Genomic DNA, 16960 nt, shown 5'->3' with positions numbered 1-16960 from the left:
ACATAACATAGTACTTAACAACTTACAACTAAAAATCCGTTAACAAAAAAAAATATGTAATTCAAAGTCTACATAGTAGTGTGGGTATATAAAAAATCGTAAGCTTAAACTTGTGTAGCTACTGGCAATACAATTAACTTAGAAACTAGTCTTTTGATTTCAGTATTTTTACATTTTAAAGTGACTACAAGGGTAAGGTTGTCCAAACCAGGATGTTTGTTAATAATTAAACCATATAACCATTTACCCGGAGGAAGACCATCCTCCTTCACAAGCACAATGTCTCCAAGTTTGGGTTCAGGAGAACAGTGACTCCACTTATACCAATGCTGCATTTGACTAAGATATTCTAAAGACCACCGACGCCAAAAATCCTGTAACATCCTTTGAGTGAGTTGCCAACGTTTAAGCGAATTTATGGAAGAGTGTTCATAGTTTAGGTCTGGCACAGTCACTAGCGGTTCACCCACCAGAAAATGTCCAGGTGTCAATGGAGCAGCGTCTTCTGGATTGCAAAAAAATTGGGAAATAGGCCTTGAATTCAGGCACGTTTCAATTGGACACAACACAGTTGTCATTTTTTCAAATGTTAATGTGTTGTTGCCAACGACCCTTTTCAGACGGTGTTTGGGTACATTTCACACCTGCCTCCCATAATCCTCCAAAATTTGGAGAATGGGGAGGTATGAAATGCCAATTCGTGCCATTTGTCACAAGAAAGTCAACTATCTCTGGAGCTATGCTCGACCATTCCGTATCAAATACTTGTTCTTTAGCACTGCCTACAAAGGTGGTTCCATTATTGCTCCACAAATCACGAATTTGACCTCTCCTGGGTACAAATTGCTTGAAGGCCGCCAAAAAACTTTGAGCTGTCATGTCGCTTACAGCCTCCAAATGGCCTGCTCGAGTGGCCATACATACAAAGAGGCAAATATAGCCCTTAGTTGCATGATGGCATCGGCCCTTAATTGTCCGAATATTTACAGGGCCAGCATAATCGACCCCGCTGGACTGAAACGGTTTTTGAACAGTAATTCGAGCTTCTGGTAGCTGTCCCATCATTTGCTGACTTCCATGTGCCGCAAAACGAATACAAATAATACATGTCCTTTCGTGATTTCTAATGATAGTCTTTGCATTAACAATCCAATACCTTGATCTAAGATAATTTGACATTAGTTGGGGCCCACCGTGCAAGGTTCATTCGTGTGCATCTGTAATCAAAAGATTAGTAAAATGTGACTTGTGCGGAATCAAAATAGGATGTTTCATATTTTCGCACAAGTGAGCTTGTTGTATGCGCCCCCCAACACGCAGTATTCCAGCCTCATCGATGAATGGATTCAGAGAGGTAAGTTTGCTTTTCTTATTTAAGTTTTCCTTCTTTTTCAGGGATTCTATTTCATCTTTAAAACACTGGTTTTGCCATATCTTAACACAGGTTAGTAGAGCATCATTTAATTCCATTGTAGTTAGCCATTTGGCGTAAGATTCTTTATTCTTTTTCATATTTATAAATCGTTTACAAAAAGCTATAGCTCTTAATAGTTTATTTTGTTTAGAAAATCTTAATAGTAGATCATCATCTATATTATCTGTAGTTGTATAACATTTTATTTTAGTTTCTTTTTCCTCTAGGTTAATATCTTCTATTTTTCTATCCTTATAATCTATTGTTTGATTTCGCAACCAATTAGGTCCCCATTTCAGAGCTGCGCTTGTGTGCATTGTGACGGTTTTACTCCACGTGAGGCACAATCAGCTGGATTTTCTTTGCTTGATACGTGCACCCACTGTTTTCCATCCATTAATGTGAGTATTGTGGAAACCCTATTCGCAACAAATTTCTTCCAGCGACTTGGATGACTATAAAGCCAGGCCAACACCACAGAAGGTTCCGTCCAAGCGTGAAGATTCTGCCTGGGTATTTTAAGAACAGAAGCAACCTCATTAAGTAACTTACGTTTTGTGACTGGAGATTCCAATGGAGGAAGATGAACACTGTATTCAAATTCATCCGTTACTTTATTCCAAGATAGGCCTAAAATTTTCGAAACTATATCTAAATTTATTTCTTTTTTGTCTCTTGTTTCTTGACTTCTTTTTTCAATTAAATTCATTAATTCCATATTATTGTTGGCCCACTTCTGTAGCTGGAAGCCTCCACGTTTTAATATCTCTGTCATCTGTTCGTAAATCTGTTGAACCTCAAGGATGGATCCACAACCGATCATCAGATCGTCGATATAATAGTCTGATAGAATCTTATCTTTAACTAGAGGAAAGTGTAAGCCTTTATCATAAGCTAACTGCTGTAATGACCTAACTGCTAGGTAAGGTGCCGAAGAAGTACCAAATGTCACTCTAAGGTGACGGAGATGCTCCATTTCAGCATCTGGACTCACGCCAGTAAATACGGTGAAAGTCTTTCTTTTTCTTGGCTAATTTCACTTGCCGATACATTTTAATGATATCGGGCTCCAGACAAATTTTATGACAACGCCAACGCATTATAATATGATGCACTTCTGGCTGTAAAGTAGGTCCTACCATTAAATCACTATTAAGAGAAGATCCATTGCCACTAACACATGACGCATCAAATACAACGCGCACCTTAGTTGTAGTTTTATCATTGCGTACGACCGCATGATGCGGCAGATACACGGCGTCAATTTTTCTTTGTCACGATCGGGAACTCTCTTCATATGATTTAACTCTAAATAGTTTAAAATAACCTCCGAATATTGTTCTTTTAATTCGGGGTTCTTTGTTAATCGTTTCTCTAACATGAGAAATCTCTTTAGTGCGACATCTCGCGACCAACCATACTTACATCTGGGGTCGATAGATTTAAAGGGCAGTTGTACTACATAACGACCTGTCCCATCGCGTTTAGTTGTAGAGGCATAAAATTCCTCGCAATTTTGTTCTTCTGGGGATAATTGTTTTTGTTTTGTATCCTCAGGTTCACTCTCTAACTCCCAAAATTTTCTAAAAAATTCATTATCATCTGATATAGCTATGTTGTGACATGAAGTTGTTGTTCCACTATGGCTGTTTTCCTAAAGTTGACCAGAGAGAATCCAACCAAGTTTAGTGTTTTGTACAACTAAAAAACCTGACGGATCCTTCACAATACCCTCTAACAATACCTGACCATACACTTCAGCTCCTTGTAGCAAATCAATCTTATTTGGAGTGTCATAAGAAGGATCTGCTAAGGCCATAGACGAAATGGAATTCAAAACATGAGTTTTAACCTTTCTTTCAGGTAAAAGTGTAGTTAATTTTTTCATAACATATGCCTTGACATTAATATTAAAATTGGAATCTACGCGGGATTGAATATTAGTCGAAACCATTGCATTGCACTTCGCAGAAGCACGGGGATCTCCGCCTAGACCTGAAATAGTACTTTTACTGTGTATTATTTTTAACCCTAATAACTGAACCGCAGATTCAGTAATAAAAGAAGCCTGGGAGCCTTGATCGACCAGGCATCTTAAATCAAACAGGGTTTCATTTCTTGATTCTGCTTTTATTAATGCAGTAGCAAGCAACACTTGAATGTTATTAATCGAGTAACAACTCATGACTTTAGTGGACTCATCACAGGAGGATGTACTAGCAACAGCTGCAGTCTCGACGTGGTGGGCTGAGCTATCCTCACTGTTTGAATAGGAGACATTTTTGAGATGAAGGAGAGTGTGGTGTTTCTTTGTACAAAACCGACATCGACTTGTTTGCCGACATGAAAAGACAGAGTGATTGGCGCATAAACAATTCAACACAAACTTTTCGTTTGGACAAACTTACGACGTGCATCGATTTCTTGTTGAGCAAATTTCTTACAGTTTGCCATTTTATGATTATGACGGCAAAAAATACAAGAATGTTTGGATACATAGTGAGATTTAGCGGACCTTACGTTTATGTTACGATTTGAGACATTATGACGTAGACTTTTATTATCTAAATATTCGAGAGATCTGAATCTTTGCTCAAGAAAGTCATGAAACGTCTTCCACGTAGGCAAATTATTATTATTTTTTATTATTGTATCTAAATGTTAACATAGACCAACATTTAGAATAATTGTCACTAGTTATAGCAAAATGTTTCAATAGACTTTCAGCTTCACCGGTTAAATGAGTCTTTAAATAGTGCAACTTTTGAACAGTATCCAAACCCCCAGTATCAGCTCGATCCATTTGACCGCGTGCAACGCAGAGCAGCTCGAATTGTCGGGGACCCAGTGCTCTGTGAACGGCAAGATCACTTGGCGTTGCGTAGAGACGTCGCTTCATTGTGTGTCTTCGACCGCATTTATCACAGGGAGTGTTCCGAAGAGCTGTTCAACCTGATTCCTGCCGCCGAATTTCACCTTCGCACGACACGCCACAAGTTAGGTTATCATCCCCACCATCTGGATGTGTGGCGGTCCTCCACAGTGCGGTTTTCAAGGAGCTTTCTTCCACGTACTACAAAGCTGTGGAATGAGCTTCCTTGTGCGGTGTTTCCGGGACGATACGACATAGGTACCTTCAAAAAAAGCGCGTACACCTTTCTTAAAGGCCGGCAACGCTCTAGTGATTCCTCTGGTGTTGGCAGCGGTGATCACTTAACACCAGGTGACCCGTACGCTCGTTTATCCGCCTACACCATAAAAAAAAACTAAGTCCAATTATTTTGTGAATTTTTCTAAGTTGAAATTTTGCAAGTTAATCTTAAGTTGACTTCTCAGTTGATCTTCCTTTAATAATTAATGTAAATAACAGAATGTACTCACTTGTAATAGTCCACAACTTCACACACTAAATTATATGCCAATACCTCTTGCTGACGTCACTGACAGATGCACGGGGAGGGGATACCAAGGGGGGGTGAAGTAGATGATTCCTCCCGCACCACTACTGCCGCTGCACGTCACTACCGCCGGGCGCCGGTCTCTGCTCGTCCGCACCACACACACACCACAGCATTTTCCGTCACTGGTGAAGCGTCACCAGTTTCTCGTTCTTCACTTGTTGGAATATCTCACAGGAGAACTAGTTCACACTAGTCCTTATCCGGCTCGAAGGACCATGTACAATAGTCTCAAAGAGGTCTACTTTGTTGATGTATGAATACTATGAAATCAAACACGCTATTAGGATCTGATTCTCAGTCTGATGGTCGAGTCTGAGTCATTTAATCATAATAAATTGGCTGACCTAACTAAATACAACAAAATAGTGTTAGCGCGTTTTAGAATATCAAGCCTCATAGTGAGCGCCATCTCTTGAGAGTTTTATGAACTAAACTCTTAACAACGTAGCTAACGAAATATTTTACAAACGTTTAAATACATTTAACGAAATACATTACAATAATTTACTTATTTAGTTGATCATTTACGATTTTACACCGGTTTGCAGCCGCCGTGACCGCGCCTATGATTGCAGATCTAAATCCTGAAAAAATACATAGACAAGTATATTATCTACTTCAGTATTTATTATAAAAGACACACGAACAAATTGATTCCTGTTAATAATAGAGACAAGAAAAGTGTAAATGGACACATTCTTAGTTTAGTCTATCTAGCAGTTTAAGTTAAAGTAGAATTACTTAATAGCTTAAGTTAAGGGTAGATTGTTATACAAGTGGGGCAACATTATAATAAATATACTTGAGTGAAGTAAAAGAACTTAACGTTAAACTGAAGCTACATAGAAATACAATATTTGAATAATTTTAATGTGATTTGACCAAGCAGAATTGCTGGAAAATAAATCGTACCACCCAACGGTCAGTTTTTTAATTGTGTATTGCCAAATAGTTACCGTTTTGTTCCAAGTGATATGTGCCTTCTGCAGTGGAACCACTGGGCGAAGTCACGTTATCCTTCATGACAGCTGGGTGGCCGCCATTTTTCAACATGGCCGCAGATCCTAATGTTGTCTGTGTTGCCAAACGGAGTGCTAAGTCACGTGGAAGACCACAACGTACCCCGCCGTCAGACAGAGATTCTATTAGCATGTAAACCTACAAGTAAATTTAAGAAGATTATTTTTATTTTTAAAGGATAAATATATCATTAAGGAACTTCTACATAGACGCGAAAAATTAGTGTTAAACACTTTTTCGTTTCGCTCTAGGCAGATTTGGGGAATGTGTAATATTTAAAATGTATTGAGCTGTTGCCCAAGAATATGTTTTATTGGCTTGTTAGTAGGTAATGAAGAGGGTTAAGATTTTAGTATTGTAGATTTCAGAGTTTACAGGGACATTTTTCGAGATATTAGATTTATCGAGAGGCTTTTTTTGTACAAGGTAATAGCAGGTAGGTAGTGTTAGGAAACGCCTGTAAAATAAGAGCGTAAGAATGAGTGAGGAAACGAGCAGAAGGCCGATAAAATAACTTGCCTAGGCAATACTTGAATGTAAGAACAGGAATTTTGGACAAGGCTCAATTCAGTTTCTGAATATCTGAATACATTAATATATTTTCGTAATCCAAATACATATAAGCCTAATTGCTTAGTTTTAAATTAATTATTGTTCAGTTGCTCTCAAGTAAGATGTAACTTGTTAAGCGTAGAAAGTAGAAGCACAGAGTAGAGATGGATACTTGGTTAGTTAGTTTGCTAGTAAATATTGACGGGAATAAATAAAAACCTTCTAATGAAGTTCACAATAATTGGTGGGTTCCATGTAGAAGCATAATAAATAGTCTATTCCCAAGTTTTACCGATTTACTAACATGTACAATGACGTTATTATTATATTGTAGGAAGGTAAAGTAAGCCAATTGTTAATGTGAAGTTAGTGAGTGGGCGTAAATCTTAGCAACACTGCATTGCTTAAGCCAGGCAAATTCTGGATTGAAATGAATGTAGGAGTGAATGATGTCTAAAAAAATTAATAAGTAGTCTGAAAAGCATAATATTAATAGGTAGATAACATAATTGAACACCACAAACAAAAACACGTACATAAGCGGGACCACTGCCACTGAGTGCTGTTACGGCATCCATCTGGTATTCGGGCACTTCGTCGCAGGTCCCGACTGCTTTGAATAGCTGTGTGGTGAGCTTTGCGTCATCAGCGGTCGCTCTGGAGCCTCTACTGAACGCAGCGGCGCCTTCCTTCACCAAGGCTGGCGTGTTTGGCATCACACGAATGACCCGAGCTTCTTGTGGCAGAATCTGAAAAACGTTTTGTTTGCTCAAAATAAAATAATAATCCATGCGCGGTAAAATGAGACTTGAGCGTGACGCGATTATATAAAACTAAAAGAATAACATAAGCTATAAATGAACACAATTCAACCGCATAGTACAATCCGCTTTTTCTTTTTCTTTTTTATGGAATAGGAGGACAAACGAGCGTTACCTGGTGTTAAGTGATCACCGCCACCCACACTCTCTTGCAACACCACTTGCCGGCCTTAAAGGAAGGTGTACGCGCTTTTCATGAAGGTACCCATGTCGTATCGTCCCGGAAACACCGCACAAGGAAGCTCATACCACAGCTTCGTAGTATGAGAAAGAAAGCTCCTTGAAAACCGCACTGTGGAGGACCGCCACACATCCAGATGGTGGGGATGATATCATAACTTGTGGCGTGTCATGCGAAGGTGAAATTCGGCGGCAGGAATCAGGTTGAACAGCTCTTCGGAACACTCCCCGTGATAAATGCGGTAGAAGACACACAATGAAGTGACGTCTCTACGCAACGCCAAGTGATCCAGCCGTTCACAGAGCGCTAGGTCCCCGACAATTCGAGCTGCTCTGCGTTGCACGCGATCAAATGGATCGAGCTGATACTGGGGCGCGCCAGACCAGAGATGACAGCAATACTCCATGTGAGGCCGGACCTGCGCTTTGTAGAGCGCTAGAATGTGGGCCGGCTTGAAGTATTGCCGTGCTCTATTTATGACGCCCAGTTTCTTCGAAGCCAATTTGGCTTTGCCCTCCAGATGGCCAAGGAATTGGCAATCGCTCGAGATTTCGAGACCCAGTATTCCGATACTAGGCGAGGCTTTAAGGGAAGTGTTCTCGAAGAGCGGTGATACGGCAAATGGGGTTTTTTTAGTGGTAAACGCGCAAACTTGAGTCTTCTGGGGGTTAAATTGGACAAGGTTCAACTTACCCCATTCCGCGACCTTCTCGAGAGAGGACTCGATAGAAGACACAAGTTTCTCCCGGCACTGGTCGACGTTTTCCCGAGAGAGACCTGCATGGCCCGTGTATACGGCATCACCAGTGCTGTCGTCTGCATAGCAATGCATGTTGGCGGTGTCCAACATATCATTGATATGCAGAAGAAACAGCGTGGGAGATAGCACACAGTCTTGGGGCACTCCAGCGTTCACGGGCTTGGGATTCGAGCAATAACCGTCGACAGCGACCTGTATGCTGCGCCCAGTGAGGAAGCTGGAGGTCCGCTTGCATAAGCTCTCGGGAAGCCCAAATGATCGCCCATCTATGTGTTAGGTATACCAGAAGATCGCCAGTCGACCGACCATGGCGAAAGCCGTACTGCCGGTCGTTGATCAACTGGTGACCCTCAAGGTATACCAAGAGCTGGCGGTTAATTATGCTCTCCATGATTTTGGAGAGTAGGGAGGTAATAGCAATAGGCCTGTAGTTTGCGATCGGATCGGATGGAAAGGGCTGACTTCCATGAATCAGGGACTGGGCATTTCTTTAAGAATGTGCATATTACGCGGCGGATGGTAAAGAATCTTCTACAGTGCAAATATTTGAATTTTGATAAAACTACATATGAATATAAGTACTACAGATCTAAACTAGACTATTAGAAACCATATTTTGTTTATTTAATTTAGAGAAATTTGGTTCCAAGCATCCAGATTCTAATTACCATTCGTGTCCCATTTTACATTTTGATTAAGTTTTTGTTCAATATAGCTAAATCCCTTTTGAAGAATGTAATTATAGATCAATATTCTTAAATAGCAATAGTTTCCTTAGCCCTATACACAAGTTGTTTTACATAAATAACATAAATTAAGTAGAAAGAATGCTCTTAAAGTATGTCTTCGGGTAACTTTATAATTACCGTTTAAAAAATATTCGCCTTAATTTACTACCTAAAAATTTGAGGATTCATACCCTTAACTGGCTTAACAAGTTTGCGCCAGTTTGCGCTCGGCGCCCGACCAAACTACACGCATCATAGACCGCATTTTTTGGCGCCATATTAAAATTTCTCGTCGTGGTTTGCTTTTGTCGAAATATAGTCTTATCGCCATTTTCAATTTTTATGGTTAGTAGATGATTATTTCTTTAAACTGAAACGTTTATTTAAGTTGTTATAAGATCCGTTTTTAGGCAAAGTAGGTAAAAATTTCATAATCCTTATAAAGAACTCTTTATTCAACAAAATGTTTGAAATCCTAATTACCAGTTGCATAATTACCATATTTTCCATTACTCTAAATTAAATGGTATTGAGTAAATTTTGGAAATGGTAATTATAATAATTTTTAATTGTGATTCCTGTGTTGTGCACTATCGAATCCGTTTAATCGTTAAAACCGTATGATTTCTTATATTTCAATGTGTTTTAGCCGCGAAAATTTTAAAGAAATAAGTTATTTTTTGACAGGAATTTCACAATGCCGCGCACTAAAGAATAGATACTAGAGAAGGCTAAATTAGCTCGGAGAGAAAGATACGCTAAAATTAAGTCTGATCCAGAAAAATACGCTCGAGAAAAAGAGAAGGAAGGGCAGAGGTACTTAAAAAGAAAAGAAAGTAAGAAAATTTTAAGTATTAAATATTTGACACCAAAAGCTAAAAAGTTACAAAGGAAAACATGGAGAGAAAATTTCAATAAATTTTACCAAAGGAAACGATTACTGAAACAGGGATAACAACTTATGGATGTTAATACTCCGAATGATAGTGAAACTGACCCCTTAAGAAATGATAATGATGAGGAACATGAACAGCATGATATACGAGACCACGATACAAACCCAGAACCAGAACATAGAAATGACGAGGCCAATCTGATTTTTCAGAATTTAAATAAGAAGATAACAAAACTAAAGTACATGATGCAGAAAAAAGAAAAGATGTATACATTACAAAAACAAGAATTTCAGAGAAAACTAAATAACTACAGAAAACTTTGTCAGAGACTGAAAAAACGAGTAGAAAGTCCAAATTCTAAAGCTCTGAGACTAATAAATGACAAGTCAAAGATAAATGAAGTCAAGAAAAAGGTTTTGTTTGGTGAAGCTATGAAAAAAACGTTGGAGACTAATTATCAGGCGCTGAAATCAAAAAAAGAAAAAAAATATATTTAATGACCACATACTTCAACAAACATCAATACTAAAAGAGCATAAGGTCTTGTCTGAAACTAAACACTTTTCTGTTAGAGAAAGAAACGAGGAAATAATAAAAAAAAATATTATCAAAAGTTAAAACAGGATATTGTAACCTTTTTTGACAGAGACTACATTTCAAGAATAACTGCTGGAAAAAAAGAATGTATATCCCGGGACAAGACTAAAAAACAACGAATATATTTATTAGATTCTATGAAAAATCTTCATAAAATTTTTGAAGCAGAAAATACCAAAGTTAGTTATTCATATTTTTGCAAGCAAAGGCCATTTTGGGTACTCATACCAGATGTCAGTGATAGAGAAACATATTTGTGTAAAACTCATGCGAACATAGAACTATTGTTGGTAGTATTACATTCTCGTAAAATAATCAAAGAAAAGGACTCTGCAGTAGTTATCAATAGACTATGTTGTTCCAATACATCATGCTTGTTGAGTAGATGCGGTACCTGTAAAGATAAAAAGCTTGAATACTTGTTAGATAAAGATGAAGCAATAACATACAGTAAATAGGAACATAAGAAAGAGACATACGTCACAAGGGGTGTGGAAAAGAAAAAAAAAAGAGTTATCGCAAAGGTAAAAGTAACTGCCCATCGAAAAGAAGCTGTTGCAATATTTGAAAGTCTGATTCCAGAATTTTTGAAGCATGAAGGAACAAGAAGATGGCAATATACTGCTTTGAAAGATCTAAAATCTATCTTGAAGAAATGTGAAGCCATAGTTCACATTGACTTTAGTGAGAACTATGGCTAGTAGTTTGTTGAAAAAAATTATTTAATATATTTTTAAATAAAAGTTTATACTTTTATCTTCTTGTTATTTGATTTATAATTACCATTTCTCATTACCTTTACCATTTTCTAATTACCATTTACTATAAATATCATTACCGTTCACTGAAAATGTTAAACGCCGGTCAGTTAAAAAGTAAAAGACTATAATAGTTCCCTTGTACAGTTTCTTTAAGTGTATGTTTGCTGCAATGTAAAATGCTACTCAAAGAATGCGTTTTGTCACAACTTTTATGCAATCTCCTAACATGAGGCAATATGCGCATTTTCAAAGAATTGCCCGACTACGCCTTTTGAATAAGAGTGCCGGAATATACGCGTAAGCACCGGCGTCAACTCAGGGGCACACGTTCTAAGCACGATTGGAGAAATGACATCCGCTCGACTTCTTGACGTCTAACGAAAACAGAGCTCGCCTAACAGTTTTCTGTCGGAACAGTACTTCAGGCATGGAGCTCTGACACCGCGGGATGGTCGGCGGTGTTTTTCCGTTGTCGTCAAGAGTCGAGTTGGAGGCAAAAAGAGTGCACAGGAGATCGGCTTTCTCTTTTGCCGTATAGCCCGGGTGTCATTCCTCATGTGCAACGGCGGCATGGACGGCTGGTTGAAGTTACCAAGAGAAGCTTTCGACAACGACCAGAACTTGCGTGTTCCGATCGGGTAGCTGGAAAGCTGCTCGCCAATTTTGACGACGTGCTTCGATATCGCACGGGCGATTTGCCGCTTAAAAAATCTGGAGGCACGATTATATTTCCACTTCAGAACTTTGCAGTTCGGATCCTTTGAGCCCAGCGCCGCAACCCAAGTTCGATACGCCTGTTTTTTGCAGTCAGATTCTGCTTTAACTGACGCATCGAACCAGGGCTGTGATCTGCCACCGATCGGTACTACAGAGCTTGGTATAAAAATATCCATGCCCTGCAGTATCACATCGGCTACTGCAACGGCGCAGGCACTAGGATCATCCGAAGGGAAACAAACCCTGCCCCAAGGGTAGAATGCAAAAAGGAACGCATCCTATCCCAATATGCTGACTTGTAGTGCCAAACGCGGCGGGTCGCTGGTGGTCTGCGACGTTGGCGTCGGATAGGTACTACACTCCTGACCAGGCAATGATTGGACGTTCCGAGAGGGGCGTCGACAGAGACCTGGTAACCATCGGGATATGTAGTCAGCATAAGATCTTATAAGGACGGAATGTGGCTACCAACATCCGGGAGCCGCGTTGGCGACTCAACCAATTGGGACAGACCATACGCCAATGCAAAATTATGCACAGATCGCCCTGCGTAGTCTGTAGTACGTGATCCAAGCCATTCGGCATTGTGCCCGTTGAAATCACCCAAGACTACGATTTCAGCGGAGGGGATCTGAGCAAGCACGTCATCAAATGCCGCTTGAACGCGGCCCATGAGGTGATCCGTTTCTGCGTTACCACTATGAGACCTGAAGTCACACGCATAGATGCGGACGCAGTCCTCTAAATCTACGCGGAGCCAGAGAGTAGACAGGTCCCTACCCTCAAAATTGCCGAGACGGCGACAGCAGATATCCTCCCTAACGTAACACATACCCCGGCATGAGGCATGAAATTTTGCTTAATTTTGTACCCGGGGTACGTTAAATATGACGTATCGCTAGGTCGAGATATCTGCGTCTCCGTAAGGAAACACAAGGCCGGCTGCGCCGTCTCAAGGTGGTGGTGGACTGCGTTTAAGTTGGAGTGAATTCGACTGATATTACAGAAGTCCACATTAAGCGTGGAGCGGGGTGCCGTGGTGTTGCTGCCATTTTTGTCCTGTGACTTACGCGGTACTGTGCCCTCCCCAGAATACGAGGGGCAGCCCGAGCGCGAATGCTCGGGGAGGGATTCTCCGGCTCTACAAGAGCCGGTACCCACCTGGCCTTCTTTCAAGCAGAAGTCTTCTAAACCTAGGGACTGACGGATTGAATATGTCTACCTTTTGACAGACTTCATTATATAGAGAACTAATGCGATATAAACTAGAATGTTGACCATAATTTGTGCATGTTGATGTATGTATACTGAACGTTTTCCTATTAATAATACGGCTGCAATGCCGTGGGACAGCCAAGTTAATTTTACCTAATAATAGAGGACTGTCTATGTGGCCAAGAATCAGTTTGTGTATAAAGACAAGGTCTGAAACTTTCCTACGCTGTAAAAATGCACTGTGTCAAAATGCACAAGTCTACATTCGTAGCCGTCTAACCGACGACAAAGATTACTTGAATTAAAATTCAAATAAAATTTATTCAAAATAAGATGTGACATCACTTATTGAAAATCAAAAACTACCACTCATTCCAAAATGAATGCCTCAGATCTGAGAAGAACGGGCGCAACAAACTCAGCGGGCTTTTTTTTCATCGAAAAAATATGTTGACAAAGTAATAAAGTGGGGGCTGGATGATCTTGTTACCGGGAGGTCTGCTTGATGTGTTTTTTTATTATTATTATTTCCTTTAAAGTTAAAGTTATTATATATTTTAAGTTTTTGACATTTGAGTATTTTTGTTGCGTCACTTTGCATATATTGTAATTGAAATTATTTGTAAAACAAATTCAATAAGAAACAATATTTTTATATTTTTTTTGACATTCATAAGTGTCATTTCTGTGAACTACATGAATAAAGTGTTTTTGAATTTGAATTTGAATATTGTAGAATTAAACTTATTATTTAATAGCCTGAGGGCGGTCGCTCCATTCCCAATCAGTGGTATCATTAAAAAAGTCATTTATGTTATAGTAACCTTTACCACACAAACGTTTTTTAATGATTCTTTTGAATAACGTAAATTTTTCTTTTGAACATTTTCTGGGATCTTGTTGTAAAAGCATATAATTCACCCCACAAAAGACTTACAAACTCGACTTAGCCGAGTAGTAGGCATTATGAATTTATGTCTGTTCCTGGTCACCTCGTGTTAATATGGTGGTCATTATGGTTATTACAAATTCACCTATGTGCCTATGAACATACATTACAATAACAAGAATATATTGAGAAGCAACAGTCACGATGTTAATTTGTTTTAATTTTGCTCTCTGATGCTTTAGGATCTAGGTTATAAATAGCGCGAATAGCCCTTTTCTGCATCTTTTTAACCGCGTATGCTGCAGATCTAAGTCTGTTCGCCAATCCTTCGATATGGGGGCCCCATTGTAAATCGTTCACTTCGTCATACATAGCTTGGTTCCTTTTCACTTTGAAAATCAGTGAAGTGTCTTCCATAAACAATATTAACTTATGTTTTTTCTCTATAAGATTAGGAAGCTCATTTATATAGATAAGGAAGAGAAACGATCCAAGAATAGACCCTGGTGGTACCCCCATACTGAGAGAAGTCCCAGGAGATCTCCTGCCATTCACGTCGACCCTCTGAATTCTATTGTTTAGATATGAATGACCTTTTATGACATAGTGGTATAGCTTCCTGACCAGCGTTGAATGTTGAACACAATCAAACGCCTTAGATAAATCACAGAAAATGCCAAGTGTATTCTGTGATTCCTCCCAGGTATCAAAAATATTCTTGATCAGCTCAACACCTGAATCCGTTGTTGAATGTCCCCCAGGTAAAGCCAAATTGTTTCAAATGAAGTAACTTATGTGAGTTAAAGTAAGTAAACATTTGGCTTAAAATTATTTTTTCAAAAATTTTACTAAGGGTCGGCAAAACCGACACAGGACGATAGTTATCCAGGTCAGAAGAGCATTCCGACTTAAATATTGGTGTCATTTTACTATGTTTCAGAAGGTCAGAAAACACGCCACGGTTAATACTATTATTAAAGACTATTGCAAGACATGGTGCTATGACATCAATTATTGAACCTATTATTTTAACAGAAATGCCCCATATATCAGCAGTTTTTTTTTTATGTCTAGACACTTAAAAGTTTTAATAATTTCTCCAGGGCTAACAAAACTAAAATTGAAAATTTGTTAACATTTTCCAGAAGAAGTGACTCAGTGACACTGGTGGAACTGCATTTCGTGGCAGCTTTCTGTATGCTTCCACGAAGTGTTGGAATAATATTTCGCCTCCCATACGGAACTGCGTTAGTTTAGGGCTATTTAAATTAAAATACAAGGAATATCTCATTAATATCCAAAAATCAATTTAAAATATTTAAAAAATTAGTTTGTTTTGTGTGGCAATAGCAAGTTTAAATCAAGTTTAATTGTTTTTATTTGTTGTTAGTTTTAATTTTAGATCCGAGTTTCAGTATTTTTTGTGCTTTGTGCTGATAGAGAATTAATAGTTTGTACACCTTCGTGTGACAGGACTCTGCGTTAGTAGCGATCTCTGGGTTTCCACGGAAGACCAGTGTTGTGGATTCTTTCGAAACCACAACTATGCTGAGTTGGGGGCCCATTGGCGTCATTAGATCATAATTAGATTAGTAAAACTTTAAGAACTATTATCAGAATGTATAATGACGTCAATAAACATTTTTTCTTTCTTTCTTTCTTCTTTCTTTCAGAAGCAACTAGCTGCTGAGATTGAATTATAGTATTGTTTATTGATAGATTGTATTTAATGTTGCGGCCTCTCACTCTTCCAGATTCCCAGTTAATCACATTCCAAGTCATCTTTATTTTATTCGGTGCATTTTTCATTATTTGTCTGATATGCATAGACTTTGCAATAGAACAAACACAAGAGACCACCTGATTTAACTGTCTTAGAAGTAAATATAGAAGAAAACTTTTAAATAACATATCATACATTTCATTGGGATTAAAATTATATTTCAATAAATCCAAATTTTAGAGTTTAACTGACACATTTCCTCTATATTTCTCCATTCGCCTATTATTTACAGGAACAAACGTAAACTTTTTAATTTTAGTACATTTATTGACCTCAATATTTAAAGAGGCTAACTGACCAAAGTGGTCTGAACTCAGTTTGTTTATTATTGCCTGAGAAATGGGTTTATACTTAGTAAATATGTTATCAATACAGCTTTTGGAGGTGCCGGTTACGTAGGCTCTAAGAAAATATTGGTTAAATCATATGATTTGAACAAAGATCTGAATCTAATACTCGTGGTGGATTTTTCTAATAAATTAATATTAAAATCACCACTCATCATGATATACTTCTTCGACTTACATAATTTTAATAAAACCTCCACCAAAACACTGAGATATATACATATGAGAGATGATATAAAAATTTGGACTTTAGGCAAAAATCGCTAGAAAGTATATCTATAAGATTCGATAGGTACGCATAGACACGGGCATGGCTGAGACACGAGCCGAGCGATGCGGGTCAACGACCCCCACCCCGGAAGGACCGCGTAATATTTTTTAAAACTTATAGTTGCGCAAGAGTACGAAATACTGTGATATTATTTATGCATTTTTGAAGTGAAACTTCTTTATCGACGTGTTTTTTTTTTTTTATGGAATAGGAGGACAAACGAGCGTACGGGTCACCTGGTGTTAAATGATCACCGCCGCCCACACTCTCCTGCAACACCAGAGGAATCACAAGAGCGTTGCCGGCCTTTAAGGAAGGTGTACGAGCTTTTCTTGAAGGTACCCATGTCGTATCATCCCGGAAACACCGCACAAGGAAGCTCATTCCACAGCTTCGTGGTACGAGGAAGAAAGCTCCTTGAAAACCGCACTGTGGAGGACCGCCACACATCCAGATGGTGGGGATGATATCGTAACTTGTGGCGTGTCGTGTGAAGGTGAAATTCGGCGGCAGGAATCAGGTTGAACAGCTCTTCGGAACACTCCCC

At 38.9% G+C, this 16960-nt stretch overlaps 1 protein-coding gene across 2 annotated transcripts in view; it reads right to left on the bottom strand.

Annotated features, from left to right (window-relative positions):
* Positions 1-5155: 5155 nt before the first annotated feature.
* LOC126979801 (uncharacterized) overlaps positions 5156-16960 on the bottom strand; it is a 32921-nt gene continuing 21116 nt past the window's right edge. For both annotated transcript variants that reach the window (XM_050829344.1, XM_050829345.1), the window contains exons 5-7: positions 6984-7196; positions 5832-6033; positions 5156-5459 (exon numbers count right to left, since the gene is read on the bottom strand). In XM_050829344.1, the coding sequence (XP_050685301.1) occupies positions 5380-5459; positions 5832-6033; positions 6984-7196 (495 nt within the window). In that variant the 3' untranslated portion in view covers positions 5156-5379. The remainder of the gene's footprint in view (positions 5460-5831; positions 6034-6983; positions 7197-16960) is intronic.

The sequence above is a fragment of the Leptidea sinapis genome, chromosome 4 (assembly GCF_905404315.1).
Source record: "Leptidea sinapis chromosome 4, ilLepSina1.1, whole genome shotgun sequence".
In the NCBI taxonomy this organism is placed as follows: Eukaryota; Metazoa; Arthropoda; class Insecta; order Lepidoptera; family Pieridae; genus Leptidea; species Leptidea sinapis.
Note: the sequence above shows the minus strand (reverse complement) of the source record. Positions and strands in the feature narration are given on the sequence as shown.